Source organism: Labeo rohita, chromosome 4 (assembly GCF_022985175.1).
Source record: "Labeo rohita strain BAU-BD-2019 chromosome 4, IGBB_LRoh.1.0, whole genome shotgun sequence".
NCBI classification, from domain to species: Eukaryota; Metazoa; Chordata; class Actinopteri; order Cypriniformes; family Cyprinidae; genus Labeo; species Labeo rohita.
Window position 1 is genome coordinate 36,007,306 of NC_066872.1, and position 17,558 is coordinate 36,024,863.

Genomic DNA, 17,558 nt, shown 5'->3' on the forward strand with positions numbered 1-17,558 from the left:
GGATGGTTCACCCAAAAATGAAAATTCACGTGATTTATTCACCCTCAGCCGATGCTATGTGTATATGACTTTCTTCTTTCAGGTGAATACAATCGAAGTTATATTAAAAGATGTCCTGGCCCTAAGCTTTATAATGGCAGTGAATGGGTGTTAAGATTTTGAAGTCCAATAAGCGCATCCATTCATCATAAAAAGTGTTCCACAAAGCTCTGGATGGTTAATAATGGCCTTCTCAAGTGAATCGCTGTGTTTGTGTTCGAAAAATATCCATGTTTAAGACTTTATAAACCTTAATCTCTAGCTTCCACTAACTGTCGCACATGACAGTGGCGTTCCAGCGGATGACAAAGAACAAAGGTCACAAATTAGAAGTACAAAACAAGGATTTGTTTAAAAAGAAAATGTTAGAAGTTTTCGTGTAAGCCAAGAGGAGACTGTGTTTTCTTTGCTCTAAACAAAACTTGGTTCTCACGAGACTAGCAAATTCTCACCGGAGCTTGCGTTATGCCTACATCCTACGTAATCCACTGCAACGCCACTCTCTCGTGAACGTATGTACACAAACCCATCGATTCACTTCGGAAGGCCTTTATTAACCCCCGGAGCTGTGTGGAGTACTTTTTAAGATGTACAGATGTAGTTTTTTGGGTTTCAAAATCTCAACACCCTTTCACTGTCATTATAAAGCTTAGAAGAGCCAGGACATTTTTTCTTAAATATATCTCTGATTGTATTCGTCTGAAAGGTAGAAAGTCATATACACCTAAGATGGCTTCAAAGTGAGTAAATCATGAGGTAATTCTCATTTTTGAGTGAACTATCCCTTTAACGAATATGGAAGCATTAATGTTTTGTTGGTGTCTTCCAAAGTTTCTGTCATATTTAAAGTTTCGTATCATGTTCCCCAGTTCCAACAGTAACAACAAAGAAGCTTGGCCTTCGTTACAAACCACAGGGAAGACGCCCAATGGGCTTCCAGAACACCACAAGACCCCACCCCCAGATGGCGGCTCCGACTCTGAAAACATGACTCCAGATTGTCTGGACACAGAGCTCAGTCTTGGCTCCATCACTGGCCTGCCTCCCTTCACAAACTGTGACCCTGTCAGGTAGCCAGCCTGTGAACTTTTGCATTGTGTCATATACTGTCAGCCTTTTTCTTTGTCAATTATTTGGAGCATTTCATAATCTTATTCTGAAGGGCGCAAAGGGTTCAAGGTGTTGTTGGATGGTAATGTAAACACTAAATACTCTAGAAGGACAAAAATATACAGTTAATGACATTTTCTTCCAAATATTATCTTAATAGACAGTTTTAATAAAAAAAAAAAATTTAATCTTTTTAAATTATTTTAATAGTTTAATGACTTTATTAGTGTAATGCAGTAATTCTTGTACTGTATTTGATTCTCAAGTTTGCTTTATTTTCCTGCAGCCCAAATAACAAACCTTCAGATTCCATCGGTATAAGTAATGGAGAAGCATCACAAGTAAGTTCATGATCACAATGAAGATCATTCTTTACCTTTCAGAATGGACAGCTGCACACCTAAATGTTTTCTTAATCACTTTTCTTTAAATAGAGCAGGTAATGTTTTAACACATGGTAAAATTTTTATTTTTTATTTTTTTTTTTTTCCCTCCCCTCCCTTACTAAATCCTTCAGATTTCCGGCAACGACTCTCCATCGCCTCCTCCTGGCCTGTCCAAGCCGTCTCTAGTGGTGCCTATCTGTGTAGCAGGGCTGACAGTACGGTCGCCTTTCGAAGGAGCAGGAGCCGAGTCACAATCGCTCTTTTCAGACAACAGCAATTTCCGGCACCCCAATCCCATCCCTAGCGGCCTGTCTGGCTTTTCCAGTTCCCTTCACAGCAACTCCGATTGGCCCACTGCCCCAGAACCACAGAGCCTCTTCACGTCAGGTACCTGGACCTGTTTTCTCAACAGAAAAGACATTACATTTAAAACGTTACACATGTGAAATGTATAATTCCTCTTCATTCTAACAGAAACCATACCAGTGTCGTCCTCTACGGACTGGCAAGCGGCCTTCGGCTTTGGCTCTTCGGCCAAGCAACAGGATGACGACCTTGGCTTTGACCCCTTTGACGTCACCCGTAAGGCACTGGCTGATCTTATAGAGAAAGAGCTCTCAGTGCAAGATAAAGCCTCCTTACCCATGACTGGCACAAAATCAGCGCCAGTCTTCCCCCACGGGCCTTTACTTGGCCCGCTCCACAACGCCCCCTCCATGAAAGGCCCACTTCAGCCCCCCACGTCCTCACACTTCGCCCCAAACTCCAGCTTGCCCTCACGGGGCTTTTCCCAGCTCCCACACCGCACTGTCTACAACTCCTTCAGCTTTCCCGGCCAGACGCAGACCTCTCGCCACAGTTGGATGGGCATGCCCATGCGCAATAACCTCCCGCACTTGAATCACACCGGAGCCCCTACTTCTGCTGCACAGCACAGCAGCTTTTTGGACTTGAACTTGGCGCCACAACAGCAACAACATCACAATACGGGGCTCGGAGGTATTCATATGACAGGTAAGTGCAAACTAGTGATGGGAATCTGTGTGTGTGTATACATATAAAATTTTCAAAAATCATGTGCATTTCAATGAATCGCAGTTGGGTTATTTTAATATAAAATGTATATAAAATACAGCTAACTAACACTATAAAACACAATAAAAACATAACTTAATTAAAAGCATAATTTTTGATGATTTAAAAAATGGAATTATCCGTTTTTGCAAATAAACTTATATAATATAACTAATATAACTAATAATAATATATCTATCTGTATCTATATCTATATCTATATATATATGCATGTATATGTATGTATGTATGTATCTATGATATATAGATATATAGATATAGATATAAGAACAAGTTAATAAAATGTAATATAAAGTGTATTTTTATATACATTAAAATATACATAATATATATATATTAAAATATATATATATATATATATATATAAATATAAATATATATATATATAAATATATATATATATATATATATTCATATATATTCATATAAAAACATTAGGATTTAATAAATTAAATTAACATCTAAAATGTTCTTCATTTAGTTACTGTCTATTTAATAATAGTAATAATAATTATCTATCTATTTATCTATATCTATCTGTCTATCTATCTATTCATATTATTATGAACATTAGGATTTAATTAAATTCACATCTAAAAATATTAAAAAAAAAAAAAAAATGTATGTCAAATATTCTTATTACTTATTGTTTAATATTATTGTATATTTATTAATAAAAATTAAGGTTTTATTATTATTGTCTTAAACATTTTTTAAAATGCACTTCTAAAGTTGCAGTACATGTAATAAAAAGCATCGGTTTGCATTATGGGTAACTTTAATTGCAAACTCGGTCACTGGAGGGCAGTGTGGTGCTTTTTGAATAGAATGCAGAAATGTACATCATCAGAGCTCCGTCATAGAAGATTCTGGTGATTGTCAAGGGCTCTCTCATGGAATGAAACCTCATGATTTGAAGTATAGCGGTGAGATCGCTGTCACATTTAGTGCTGATACAAATTATACGGCATATAATCGTAATCCCTTTAGGACATCTTTGTGACAGGGCTGCAATTTTGCGTAATGCATGATGGGCCAGCCCACTTTTTTTTCTTACCTTTATCATTTTATGTTTCTGTGATTTATGCGGTGGACTTCTGAGTGTAGGTGTCCACCTGGGGCAATAAGTGCTTTTATTTAAAGTCAGTCTAGCCAAATGAATTCAGTTTGACTTGAAAAGACGGATGGTTTTCCTGATAGCATGAACTCTGAGCCAAAACTTAAACAAAGATTAATGTTTACAAAGATTCATCTTTGCGCTCTGGATGTGGGAACAGCCCGTAACTCTGAAGGAAATATCAAATACCAGTATTACTCATCTGAAGAGAAAGTACTCAGACAGGGGGAAGAGGCTACAGTTTGACATTTCACTCAAGCCCTTACCTGAACCCGTCAGCAAAGAGGCAAGCTGAAAAAATCCAGATATCAAATATCATAAAACAGCCTCAGTTTGGTATGAGACCATGACAGTATAGACAAGGAAATGATGTATTCAGAATTTTTTAAAGCAGCTCCCCAACCACGTCCTGAATTGATCTTTCAAAACTTTAGTTCATTTAAATAGAAAGCGTTTACTTGCGGTCTAGCTTTAGGGCTTTTTATGTGAAACAATCTAATCTGCTGACACTGCTGTGGAAGTGTAGCATTTGTTAACATGCTGTTTGTTTCTCAGCGTGCCTCCTGCGATTTTAAAATTAGATTAACTTGTATTTTAGATGGTGCGAAAAGAGGAGAAGGGACATTTGAAGTGACCTCAGGGTTTTATTACTCATAGAAACAATGAATAACTGGCATGGCTTATTTTTCTGAATACTACTGGCTGCATTTCAGGCTCTGTTGTGCTATGCACAGATTTATTTCTTAAATCCTTGGGTCTCAGTGAGAGAAATAGTCTTCCTGTTTGCAATGGTGTCCTCCAGAGGATGCAGCTGCCCAGGACCTGGGAGGGGAACATTGCATTATTTACGAAGAAGAGACGAGATACCAAAATAGGCTGGAGGGCCAACACATGCAGTCTCATAACTTGTTAGATGGGTTGTTTGAGTGAGAGAGAGGGTTTTCTGTGACATGAAAAATGTAGATTTAGATATAATAGAGCATTATCTGAAGTAAGCAAATGTTAAGTGAAAACTGCTTTTTTTTTTTTTTTTTTTTTTTTTTTTTTGGCTGATGCTGATGTAATTCTTATATACACACACACACACACACACTTATTTATTTATTTTAATTTGCATTAATTAAATCATAATGTACAGAGTATTGCTCTAATTGCATACTTACTAATTCACTTGTTTTTATTTATTATAAAATTTATAGAAAGTACTGAAAGAAATAACTGAAAACATATATGTAACACATTTTATTCATCCAAGTTGACATGATTATCAGCTCATTCTACTAAATATCATCATAGACTGTTTATTTTTTGATGGCACCACAATTGACCAAACCTCAGTTTGAGCAAAAATACAGTAAAAAATGTTTTAGTAAAATATATATAAATTATGTATTAATTGTATTACAATTTAAAATGAATTTTGTAATGGGTGTTTAAAAAAATCAGTTTTAATATATTTAAAATTTGAATTATGTGGGTGGGACTATTATTATTATTATTATTATTATTATTATTATTATTATTATTATTATTATTATTATTATTATTATTATTATTATTATTATTATTTTATTTATATCTATATTTCTATATATCTATAATTTCTATATTCATATAGTTATATATTTGTATGTGTATATATGAAAGATGTAAGTGTATTTCTATGTGTATATATAAAAATGTAAATAATATAAATGTATTGTATGCATGTATATATGAACATTAGAATTTAATTATTTAAATTAACATCTAAAAATGTTAAAATAAAAAATAATAAAATTACCTATTGTTTAATATTATTGTATTATAATAATAATAATTATTAATAAATGTATATAGTAATAATATTTAATAATAATAGTATTTATTTGCTATGAAATTAATGCAAAAATAACTGAAAACATATATGTATTTAATTATTAATATTTAAGTATTTAATTGATATTTAATTTTTAATCAATTTAGTGCATCCTTTAAATAGTGGTCTATATATTTTTATTCATTATAAAATTAATGCAAAAATAACTGTAAACATATGTAACATATTTTAATCATCCTAGCTGACATGCTTATCAGCCTGATTTTTTTCTTAAATGTATTACAATTTAGTATTTTATTAATGAACTGGGAAAAAAAAATCAAATCTAATTATCAGAAAGAATTTTAATATGCTGATTTACTGCTTTTAAGAAATATTTCTTATTATTATCAATGTTGAAAACAGTTATGATATTTCTTGTTGAAACCGTGGTACACTTTCCATTGTTCTTTAATAAACAAAGTAAAAAAAAAAATTGAAGTTCAACATTTTAAATGTCTTTAAAATCACATTTGAATAATTTAGTGCGTCCTTGTTGAATAAATGAATTAGTTTTGTTCCAAAAAACAAAACTTACTGACCCCAAAATTTTAAACAGTGGTGTATATAAAAGATTTTGAATTGGATTACTATAGTACAGCAAAATAGCTTTAATGTGATGTATGCATTGCAGTGGCTACTTGTGATTTTAATGTTTTATTAACACACCAGTCTAGCTGATATATTGTGCATGACTAAAAAGTGCAAAACACACATTCACTGAAAGCTGAATGATGCAAAGAGACCTACTTTAGACTCTCTACAGCCCTGCAAGAGAAATTTGGTTTCTTCACTCTTCGCTGATATGATTCTGAGTTTAGCTTTTGTCCCGTCCGCATGCATAAAACATGACGACACTTGTTTATCTGCGTATGCTAATGCGAACATGGGTGATTGTGTTAATGCCTGACACACTTGGCTAGACGAGCACTTTCTAATCAGAAGTAAGAACTGTGGAGAGGTTTAAAAAGAACACCTCATTCACGTTATTCAGCACCTCATTCATCTTATCCCCTCCTTCAGAGGTGTTTCATTAAAGCCCAGTCCCCCTTAAGTGTTGATATTGAGTGTCTAGATTCTCATATTGGCTCGTTCTCACACTTGACTTGTTTATCTGCACAGGTTTGACGTATCGACTGCAGAACCAATTCAAGCGAACGTGTCACTTCCTCTGTGTTTGAGGCCTGATCGCTGTTATTCTGGTGGCTGAAAAAAAGAAACAGTCACTGAGATACGTCTGCTGTAATATAATGAAATAAAACACCATTAATGAAAAAGATGTATTTAGTGCATCTCCCAGCAGGGGCTATCTAGCCCATGCTAACCAACCAAGCATTGACCTCTTAGTTGAGATCCATTACGTCTGGTTTTAACTGACTCATGGAATAATAAACACATCGCTGACTTTGCAGCATCCATAGTTTGACCCTTGCCCACGCTCGGGAGAAACTCCTGTCATATGGCATCAGAGGGGAGCTCCGTCTGCTCCTTAAATTCCCATGTTGCAAAATAATTAAATTACAAGCATGACCAGTTTGACAGTATCAGTGCGTCTGGTGTCTTGGCCGGAAGCACCTCTATTGTCTGAAGACCTTTTAACAGCAGGCTGTCCCAGTAGACTCCCATTCTGCTGGTGGTAGTACACTTGCATTTGCTAGTACAGTTACAGAGCGTTTATTTTACTTTGCTTGGCAGTGGAATCTGGTCGGATAGATTAAAATTACTAATAAATTCATAGTTATCCAACTAAAATTGCATGCTCTTATTTTTATTTATTTATTTATTTATTTATTTTGCATTTTTCTCATATTGTACAAAGACTAAACTAAAAATTAAAACAATGGCCCAAACTGCATAAATTCGATCCCAAATGATGCTAAAGTGAAGTATTTTATACAGTCAATTGAATATAAAAGCACACATTTTTTACATTCATTCAAAATTTGCAAGCACAGAATTGGCCATCTAAACAAAACAAACTAGCTTCCCACAAAAGGTCACTGTGAAATTTATAATAAAAATAAATACTTGTAGAAATAACTCAATATTTATTGTCATACCACATGATATCCAAATGAGGTAACTACATACCAGCTGTTAAAAAGGTAATTTTTTTTTTTCCCAAATTTGAAAGAGAGTTACAAACCTGATTGGTGCTTCTCTATGGGTCCTTGGGAAAAGTATATGAAGCAATGTCCTGTCTTTGAATAGATATCAGTATAAAAGTCCCAAAATGGTAGTTTCTTGATGGTCACACCACATGATATTTCATAAAATGGAGACCATCGGACAAAGTTTGTTTGTATATTATGATGGAAATATAAATACAAATGCTTTGTAATTTTATACAGGATTACAAAACACTTATGAAATCATGCCAAATTATGCAGAAAATTAATCTGAATAAATTTAGGGTAATTTCAGAGATGTTTCCAAAGCAACAGCTATGGCCGGACGGTCGCACCACATGATATTTTGACACTTTGCATAACAGAAAAGTATTCTATTAAATGTTTTTTAAATTTTATTGTTAAAGTGAAAAAATGTGTGTATAATAGAAATATATATAAAGAAATGTATAATATTTCTGAAAAGTATTCATTTTTTATTTTATAAAAATTAATGGCAATTGAAAATTGAAATTAAATAGAAATTATTTTAAACTGGACATTTTAAATACAAAAATTTAAATGTAATTCTACTTCCTTTTAATTGTTAAACGTAATAAAATTAATTAATACTCCAATATAGTAAAATAAAACACATATTTGTAATAGTTACATATATGTAATTCTACAAAACATTTGTATTGCCAAATTGTACAGCCTTACATGGACTTGGACATTTGGGTGATGCAAACAAATTGTTGAATCTTGTGTTTTTTTTTTTTTTAACACTTTTTTTTTTTTTAAAAAGGACACTTTAATAGAACTAATTTGTGTTAAAATCAATCAAACTTCCCAACCTCTCTGTGTTATTCTAATGAGGTTATAATCAGAGATTACATAAAAATGATTATCTGTCCTGTTAGACAACTTTCTGATATGCTTGATTCTGATTAGTTAATTGCATACTATTCTGTAACGACTGCAGAAATTGACAGTTGTGTCAGGTAATCGTTTCCCTCATTGCTGTGCTAGTTAAACATCTGCCATATCATTCTGCAATCTTCTTCTCATATGTTAAAATAATGTACTCAAATTAATACAGCAGTCAATATTAAATCTATAAGTAATAATCTATAAATAATTTCTCAAACCCAACCACCATCCATATGTTTTCACCACCATATACAGTTATTGTCCAGGCTTTGAGGGAAGCTGATGTAGGAGGAAGAGAAGTTTGCTGAGTCTTAAGTCAAGCTTAGAGGCTAAAGACTTGTTTTTTCCCTTCCAGGGTTGTTATCTCGTTCACTCCATTCCCCTGTCTTTGCAATTCTTCCTTGTTTGTCCCTTTCTCTCTCTCTTTCTCCCCAATCCCTCCTTCATCATCTTTGCTGCCTGGTTTCTCTCTCCCCTGTGGGCAAAAGCAAACCTTAGGAGAATACTGGCCTGATTAGAGAAGAAAAGGTTTATTTTGGCCTGAGTCCAGTCGAAAGAAGCTCTGCGTTATTGAAGCCGTGCGTCTCTCCTCCAGTGTGACAGAGAAAAAAAATAAATGAGAAACTAATTGAATAATAACGGTACTGTAAAGAGCTTTATAATGATTGTTCCTCCATTAGTAAGGGCAAGTAGACTCAGAAGGGAGCCAAAGATCACCTGTTGTTTTTGCTGAATCGAGTATAAATCATCATTACTGTAGCAGCGATTAATCCGCAGTCCGGCTTTGATTAATGCTGTTTCTGGATGTGAGATCCTGAATGAAAATCCAATTTTTAGAGAATTCGATTAAACTCTGTTTTTGTTAGGGCTATCAATCAATCTTCAGCCATTATATGTCAAATAGTAAATCATATTAGTTTGATGGCATCACATTGTGTCATAAGCATTACATTTTTAAGACAGTATCAGGATAAATGTTGTTGTTCTACTTTTTTGTAACACTCTGCCTTTGAATGCTTGTTTAGTTTTGTCACAAATTGATCATACCAAATTAACACTCAACACTGGTAGCCTTTTTTGTGTTGTGCATGTAAAATGTTGAAACTGCTAATTGCTTTTTCTCTCTTTCTCTGTCTCTCCTGTTCTCCATCTTCATTTGTGGTGTGTTTGTGCACATGGGTGTTTGGATACCCAACCATCATCTTCCCAAACAGAAAACAGCACCTCAGTAGAAAGTCTAAATGTGAAGGAGTGGCAAGACGGGCTCAGAGCACTTTTACCCAACATCAACATCAACTTTGGTGGACTGCCCAACTCCTCCTCATCTTCATCTTCATCCTCCTCTTCCTCATCCAGCGTGAACCACACAGGCGGAATCTCACACAGCCTCAGCTGGGATGGCACAGCCAGCTGGATGGACCCTGCCATCATTACAGGTACAGCCTAAAAACATTCCAGGATTTTTCTCCATATAGTGAACTTTAATGGGGATCAACGGGTTGAAGGTGCAAATTGCTGTTTCAATGCAGCTTCAAAGGACTCTACATGATGCCAGCCGAGGAATAAGGGTCTTATCTAATAAACAATTGGTCATGTTACTTAAATTACTATATATATTTATATATGATACTATAAGTGAAATAGTACATAGTGGCAGTGGAATCTGGTTAAATAGATACTAAAAGTATTTTATGTATGTAAACCGTCACTTGAATATATAAGGACAAAAACTGCCTATCTGTGATATATCTATAATGGAAAACACTGCAGTGATTGCCCCACAGGATATTTGGTCGCACCACGTGATATTTTCACGTTCAGTCAAAATTTCCAAGCACAGAATTGGCCACCTAAACAAAATACGCTAGCTTTCGACAAAAGGTCACTATGAAATTTATAATAAAAATAAATACTTAAAGAAATAGCTTACTAGTCATTGTTTTTTGGAGGTCATACCACATGATATCCAAATGTGGTAACTACATACTACATACTGTTAAAAAGTTTTTTTTTTTTTTTTTTTTTTTTTTCCAAATTTGAAAGATTACAAACCTGCTTTATGCTTCCATGGGTCATTGACATATCTTTGAATCTATTTCAACATAGAAGTCCCAAAATGGTAGTTTCTTGATGGTCGCATCACATGGCATTTCATAAAATGGAAATCATCAGACAGTTTGCTTGTACATTATGACAGAAATATAAATACAAATGCTTTGCAGTTTTATACAGGATTACAAAACACTTTGGAAATAATGCCCAATAGTGCAGAAAATTAATCAGAATAAATTATGGGTAATTTCAAAGACATTTTCAAAGCAACCGTTATGGCCAGACGGTCGCACCACATGATTTTTAACACTTTGAATAACAGAAAAATTACAAATAACTAATCTTAACTAAAGTTAAAGTGGGTATATATATATATATATATACATATAAATGTTACTATAAATGAAATAGTACATAGTAGTTAAACACACCCAATATAAAGTGGAACAGATTAAACATGTTAGATTCTGACGGGATTAAAATCACAAAACACATTTGTGAAACAAATTTACCTGACCTCAGGAAAAACCACGACTGTTTAAACTGTGCCTTGGGGAGCTAAAATGAATAATGCATTTAGGCTTTTTAAACATTTATTCTGTAACCTTTTCACTAAAAATGTCAGAGATGTAAAGCCATTTTAAGGGCCACAGAAGAGGGCACGCGTTTCAGATCAATTTGATCTCCTACGCTTTCAAGCGGTCTAAAGCATCCGTGTGGACTAAATCAGACATCACACAAGAATACTACACAGCTCTGTCAATCAGTATACAATGTGGTTAAATATGCAGTGAACATTCACAGCATTCTTCTGCATCTTATTGTTAGAGCTACATTTGTATCTACTGTTTGGTAGACAAAAACTGAATTGTGCAGCTATATTTGTAATCAATACTTCAAGCAAAGTTTTGCCATTTTTTCCCCCGGGTTGAAGGGAAATAGCAACGTCTTATCTGTAGCTCCCTAAGGTTGAAGTTGCAATCTGTATGGATGTCACGGATATTGTCTGGGTGCTCTCAGTGGCTGCCTGCAGCATCCATCATCCACAGGGGGGTTTAGAATTAATAGCTCACAGCAGGCCGGCATGTTTTAAGTGGTGCAGAGGCACCCAAAAATGCCCTGTTTCCTTATGTAATTAATCCTTTTATTGCAATTTTCTTTACAAATGTCCTCAATGTTGGCTACATGATAAATGGATTGTTGACAAAGCAAACTGCTGTTCCGTTTTGCTTCGTACAGTATGCAGTTATGTTTAAAGTAATTTAATTCTATCTGTCAGTAGATGTTCACAATTTGTTTTAGAAGTGCATTAAAACATGTTTCATATATAATGGCTTGAATACACAAATCATGTCTTTATTTTGTAATATAATATTTAGATTTTTTTTTTTAAAGGGATAGTTTACACAAAAAGGAAAATGACCCCGTGATTTGCTCGCCTTCAAGCCATCCTAGGTGTATATAAGTTTCTTCTTTCAGATAAATACAATCAGAGTTATATTAATAAAAAAAAAAAAAAAAAAGTTCTAGCTCTTCCAAGCTTTATAATGGCAGTGAATGGGTGTTGAGATGTAGAAGTCCAATAAAGTGCATCCATCCATCTTAAAAAGTACTCCACACTGCTTAAAAAAAGCCTTCTGAAGTAAATCGATGCATTTGTGTAAGAAAAATATCAATATTTAAAACTTTATAAACTGTAATCTCTTTCCATTTTTTAAATATTTGGCTGAGATATAACTTTTTGAAAATCTGAAATCTGAGAGTGCAAAAAAAAAAAATCAAAATATTGAGGAAATTTCCTTTAAATATGTCCAAATGAAGGCCTTAGCAGTGCATATTGCTAATTAAGTTTTTACATATTTGCAGTAGGAAATTTACAAAATGTCTTCATGAAACATGATCTTTACTTAATATCCTAATAATTTTAGGCATAAAAGAAAATCTATAATTTTGACCCATATTTTTGGCTATTGCTACAAATATACCCGTTCTACTTAAGACTGGTTTTGTGGTCCATGGTCACATATAAGACCCTCATGACTGCATCAAGCTTAAGTCTTCTAAAATATTAGATATTTAACTTTTTTTTTTTTTAAATAACATTTAATAACATGGCATGGTTAGTTCAGATTATAAAATGTCATGCAATGTGATTCCCTTAAAACATAGTTTTTTTATCCATTATCCAAAAATATTAAGATGTGTACACTCATGTATATTCAAGGTAATTCTTTTCTTAGTTTTTACTTGATTACACTAATGCCTTTTTCAACTTTATTACAAAAATGAACTTTTAAGACGCATGAATTTTAAAGTAAACTTTTTTTTTTTTTTTTTTTTTTTTTTTTTTTCTTTCTCTATCACTTTCAGGTATCCCAGCATCCTCAGGCAACAGTCTGGACTCTCTGCAGGATGACAATCCTCCCCATTGGCTCAAATCCTTGCAGGCGCTCACAGAGATGGATGTCCCCTCCGGCTCCACAGTGCCCCCTCAGCCACCACACAGCAACCCCTTCGGAGCCCAGTTCCCCCACAGAGCCGGCTGGACCCCGTATCCAACCACAGCCACGGCCAACCCCGCCACCCAGTTCCACTCACCTCCCCCAGGCTTCCAGACCGCCTTCAGAGCCTCAGCCCAGGCCTCCACAGATCTGCTACAGAGCGCCGGCATGGACCGCCATTAGGAACTGTGAAATCCTATTCCCCTTATCCGAAGAACAGCCGACAAACGCGGCAGATGAATCAGTACAAAGCTATTAACAAAATAACAAGATTATGTATTGTTTTCTCTCTTCATCTTGCGCTCATTTTTATCCCGGATTTGTGTTTCTCTTGGTTTAGAGTCTTTCTTTTTCCTTGTTGCCCAAGTGCTCTGTTCCAGCTTTCCCGGTCGCATAAATAAGCCTAAACAAGCTCCTTAGTAAAACGTTAACGTCACTACATTATTTTTAAGACTCTGCATACCAGTATTCAAAAAAAGCGCATCATCAGTGATGCATGCTGAAATTCCATTGGAACCGAATGGAAAGAATCAAACGAAAAGTGTCTTGATTTAGAAATAAGAGTCTGCCTTCGAAGCTAAACCAAAAAGAACAGCACCTGTTCGTCCATCTGCACAGCACAGGCGCTACTTCCTGTGAGAGTCCTTAAAGCCATGCAGCTAAGCAATCAAGTAGACATCCGAAATCAAAACAGGGCTTCAGTTTTCATGCTTGATCAAAAGGGTACTTGACTTCCATTATTCTGTCGGATCAAAGGCATAACGATGGCGAAGCAAAAAGCACTTTTTCCCCTGAGGATCTTTGGCCTTTAACTTTGTTCTACCTTTCTGTGCCCTTGTTAAAAGGGAGATGCATTTTTAGGGGTCGCAAACGTGGTGGCCGCTCTCGCCGTGGCATTTAGCTGTAGATGGATGCAGGCCTTTGCCTTTGACCCTTCCGCCAAATTGCCTGGTTGGTCAAGAGGGTCTTCCGCTTTAGATCGCAACACCGCGGTTAACCTCTGTATCAGAGGGCGGCGCGTCGCGATATTAAGAGGAATCGAGAGCCGGGCACCGCCGACCCCTTTCAAGCGCAGGGCTCGTGTAGCACACGGGGCGCCACCGTGTGGCGTCTCTCATAGCTGCCTCGACGTACGTGGCCTAATCAGTGTTTACGCTCTGACTATGCTCCCTGAAGAAACTTGAAGGTGTGCGAGGTGTACAGAGTTTTAGGAACTAGATCTAGAGTCGGAGTGCGGCGACATGTGAATGCGTGGCGTGAGACTTGCGATTGGTGGGTGTGTGAAGAAACTAATCAGGGTTGAAGGGCTTTTCGAATGATGGGAATTCATGTGGGTGTGATCACGATCATGTCTGTAGCAGTTAATTTGCACGATAAACGGGAAAGCTGGGATAGCGGCGCTAGCGGGCAACTGATGTTTTGGCAATACGCAGAGGGGGCTCGCCCGGGATGGATAACACAGTTCGTCATTCCTACTCGTCCCCCCTTCTAAGTTTTCTTTTAACGGTCTTAATCCTGTATCAGCTGTGTAGGTTCCTGCTGACAGTTCGGTATTCAACAGTATTCAAGAGGAATGAATAAATTAAATCTCTCTGACGACGAAACCAGTACAGTTTAACTTGGGTTTTACATGTAAGAAAAATGAAGAGCTGAAGGAAATTGTACCTCTCTAAAGGTCTGGAGGAAAATAAAAACTAAATCTTAAATAAAAAACGAAATGTCATGCTTGAGTCGAAGTGATCTTTCTCATTTCTTTGTCTGTCAGCACTTCGAGACGTGACGAAAGGCGGCGATGGGCTCACCCTCGCACGTTCTCGCTCAGCGCTCGGACACTTCCTCCTCATTTGCGTCAATTGCTTCTTCAAGAGATCTGGTCTGGAAGAGGGTTTGTGCTACTTAATTTTTTTTTTTTGTTCAATGTAGTGGGTGTCAATACCAACCTCCGGTGCACAAGCCTTCAAATACTTTCGGTGCGGCCCAATTAACTTTATCTCAGTAAAGAGGCAGCGGCTCCCAGATAATGTCAAGAGTGCATTAGGCGTTCGCAGCGAGCTTACCGAGCGCTCGGCTTTCAAACGCTCAGCAGAGCCACTCTGTCATGCTCTCGTGCTTAAATTACTGCAGTGCTGATCTAATTGGCACTGGAAGCTGCCAGCAAATATGCAATACTGAAACTGCAGTGACTGGGCATGTGTTTTCTCCAGGGCCTTGGTTATAATGACCCAAATACGTAATGCAGTCCTGTGTAGAGTGGCTGAGTCAATACATATATTTAGAGACTGAATGATGGAGTGCCTCATTTCCGTTTTATCACCTGAAATGATTTGCATATGTATAACAGTGTTATTTAATGGTGTAATTAGTTCAATGAGGCGGGACCTGAAATCGCTCTCGTTTTGGCCAGTGGTTCTTAGCTTTTTTTTTTTTTTTTTTTTTAAATGATACTGACAATGTGCAGATGAAATGCTGTGTCAGTTCATTTTTATTGAAAGTCACACAGCTTGAAGCTGACTGTGACACTTGAATGTAGTTAGTGACTAGTTATACTTAATGACAGTGTGTTTTTACAGAAAACCTTTGGTCAGTAATATTTTATAAAAATAAAATATTAAATATGTGATATATAGGTGAATTATTTAGTTGTATTCATGGTGCCACTAAAAAGACATTAGAATCACATTCTTTTGTATTTTTTCCCAAATATTTATTCCTTTAAAAAGCACCCAATGAATCGATCAGAGAACCATTAAGATATGAATCCGTGTTACTGGGATAGCTACAACTAAATCTATTAAAAATAGGTTTCATTAATTAAAAATAAAGCTGAAATAAAATACAAATGACAAAGGAAACTGAAAATTTAAAAATTAAAGCTAATTAAAAATACCAATAAATATTATGTAAAAACTTGCTGCATTGTGGACTGCATGTGGGCTACTGTGAAAGCCCATTTCTGCCACTGAATAAAAATTAAAAAAGGATACTGTAACTTTATCTCACATTTCTGACCTTTTTTTTTTCTTAACAGTGGCGAGTTTATATCTCACAATTCTCAATTCTGACCGTTTCTCCAAATTGCAGTTAGTTTATTAGGAAGTAAAACAAACAATATTTTACACCATTTATTTATCTAGATAATGTAAATTTATGCAATTTTATTTCAACAGTATGTACAAAAATGAATTAACGATGACCAGTAGTGCATTTATAAATTACCATTGACCATTAAATGCTTGCAGTGCTTGCAATATCGTTTATGTTTTTAAATGTAATTTTTTGACTTGACTCGACTTGACTTTTTCACCATTTTTGTTTATTTTTTTTATTTTTGTGTTTCTGTATTTATTTTTATTTTATTAAATTTTTTAACTTTTATTTTAACTTTTAACTTTTAACTTTTTCCCTCGGGTAGTCAATAGACACATTACTGATTTAAAAAAAAAAAAAAAAAGAAAAAGATCCAATAAATGAAAGTAAATGATTTTACTCATGAAAAAGATCCAATGAACCTTTATGCTTCAGTGTCCCATTAAAAAGCTCCAGTTTTATCGATTCGGCTACTTTTTCGGAATTGCAAGATATAAGCCTGCAATTTATGTCTTGCAACTCTCACTTTATAACTTGCAATTTTTCGAGTTTGTCATGCAAATCTAAGGGGGGAAAAGTCAGAATTGTGATATGTAAATTTTTTTTATTATTATTATTATTATTATTATTATTTATTTATTTATTTATTTTTTACCTTTTTTTAATTTATTTTTTATGTATTTCTGTATTTATTTTATTTATTCATTATTTATTTTACTTTTATTTTATGTTTACATTTTTTTTTTTTTTTTTTTTTTTTTTTTTTTTTTTTTTTTAATACAGTTTTATTCTGTTTTTGTTGTTGTTTTTCAGGTACTCAACGGACACATTACTCATGAAAAAGATCCAATGAACCTTTAGGCTTCAGTGTCCCATTAAAAAGCTGCGGTTTCATCAATTCGGCTACTTTTTTCAGAATTGCAGATAGAAACCTGAAGATAGAAACCTCAAAACTCAGAACTGAGAGTTTATATCACGCTACTCTGAGAAAGATTGCAAGAAAGTGTGTCAGAAATGTGAGTTTATATTACATTGTTCTGACTATTTCTTGCAATTTCAATTTTATGCCTTACAACTCTTATAAGTCACAATTACCTTTTTTATTTTCAATTCCATGGCAGAAACGGCCTTCCATAGCATTTTTATCTTTATTTTCAGAGAACTTCTAATCAATTTAATTTGGATTGTGTAGATTTCAAGCTGTCTGTTGTCGTGAACCTGACAAAGACTTGCACTTTTATGCAGTCAGTAAACGACATGGGAAGTGTTTCC

General features: G+C 35.0%; 1 protein-coding gene across 2 annotated transcripts in view; it reads left to right on the forward strand.

Annotated features, from left to right (window-relative positions):
• Positions 1-14,922, forward strand: part of cnot4b (CCR4-NOT transcription complex, subunit 4b) — a 28,179-nt gene extending 13,257 nt beyond the window's left edge. For both annotated transcript variants that reach the window (XM_051107715.1, XM_051107716.1), the window contains 6 exons: positions 909-1,109; positions 1,436-1,490; positions 1,667-1,922; positions 2,010-2,549; positions 9,861-10,082; positions 13,069-14,922. In XM_051107715.1, the coding sequence (XP_050963672.1) occupies positions 909-1,109; positions 1,436-1,490; positions 1,667-1,922; positions 2,010-2,549; positions 9,861-10,082; positions 13,069-13,382 (1,588 nt within the window). In that variant the 3' untranslated portion in view covers positions 13,383-14,922. The remainder of the gene's footprint in view (positions 1-908; positions 1,110-1,435; positions 1,491-1,666; positions 1,923-2,009; positions 2,550-9,860; positions 10,083-13,068) is intronic.
• The last annotated feature ends 2,636 nt before the right edge of the window (positions 14,923-17,558 follow it).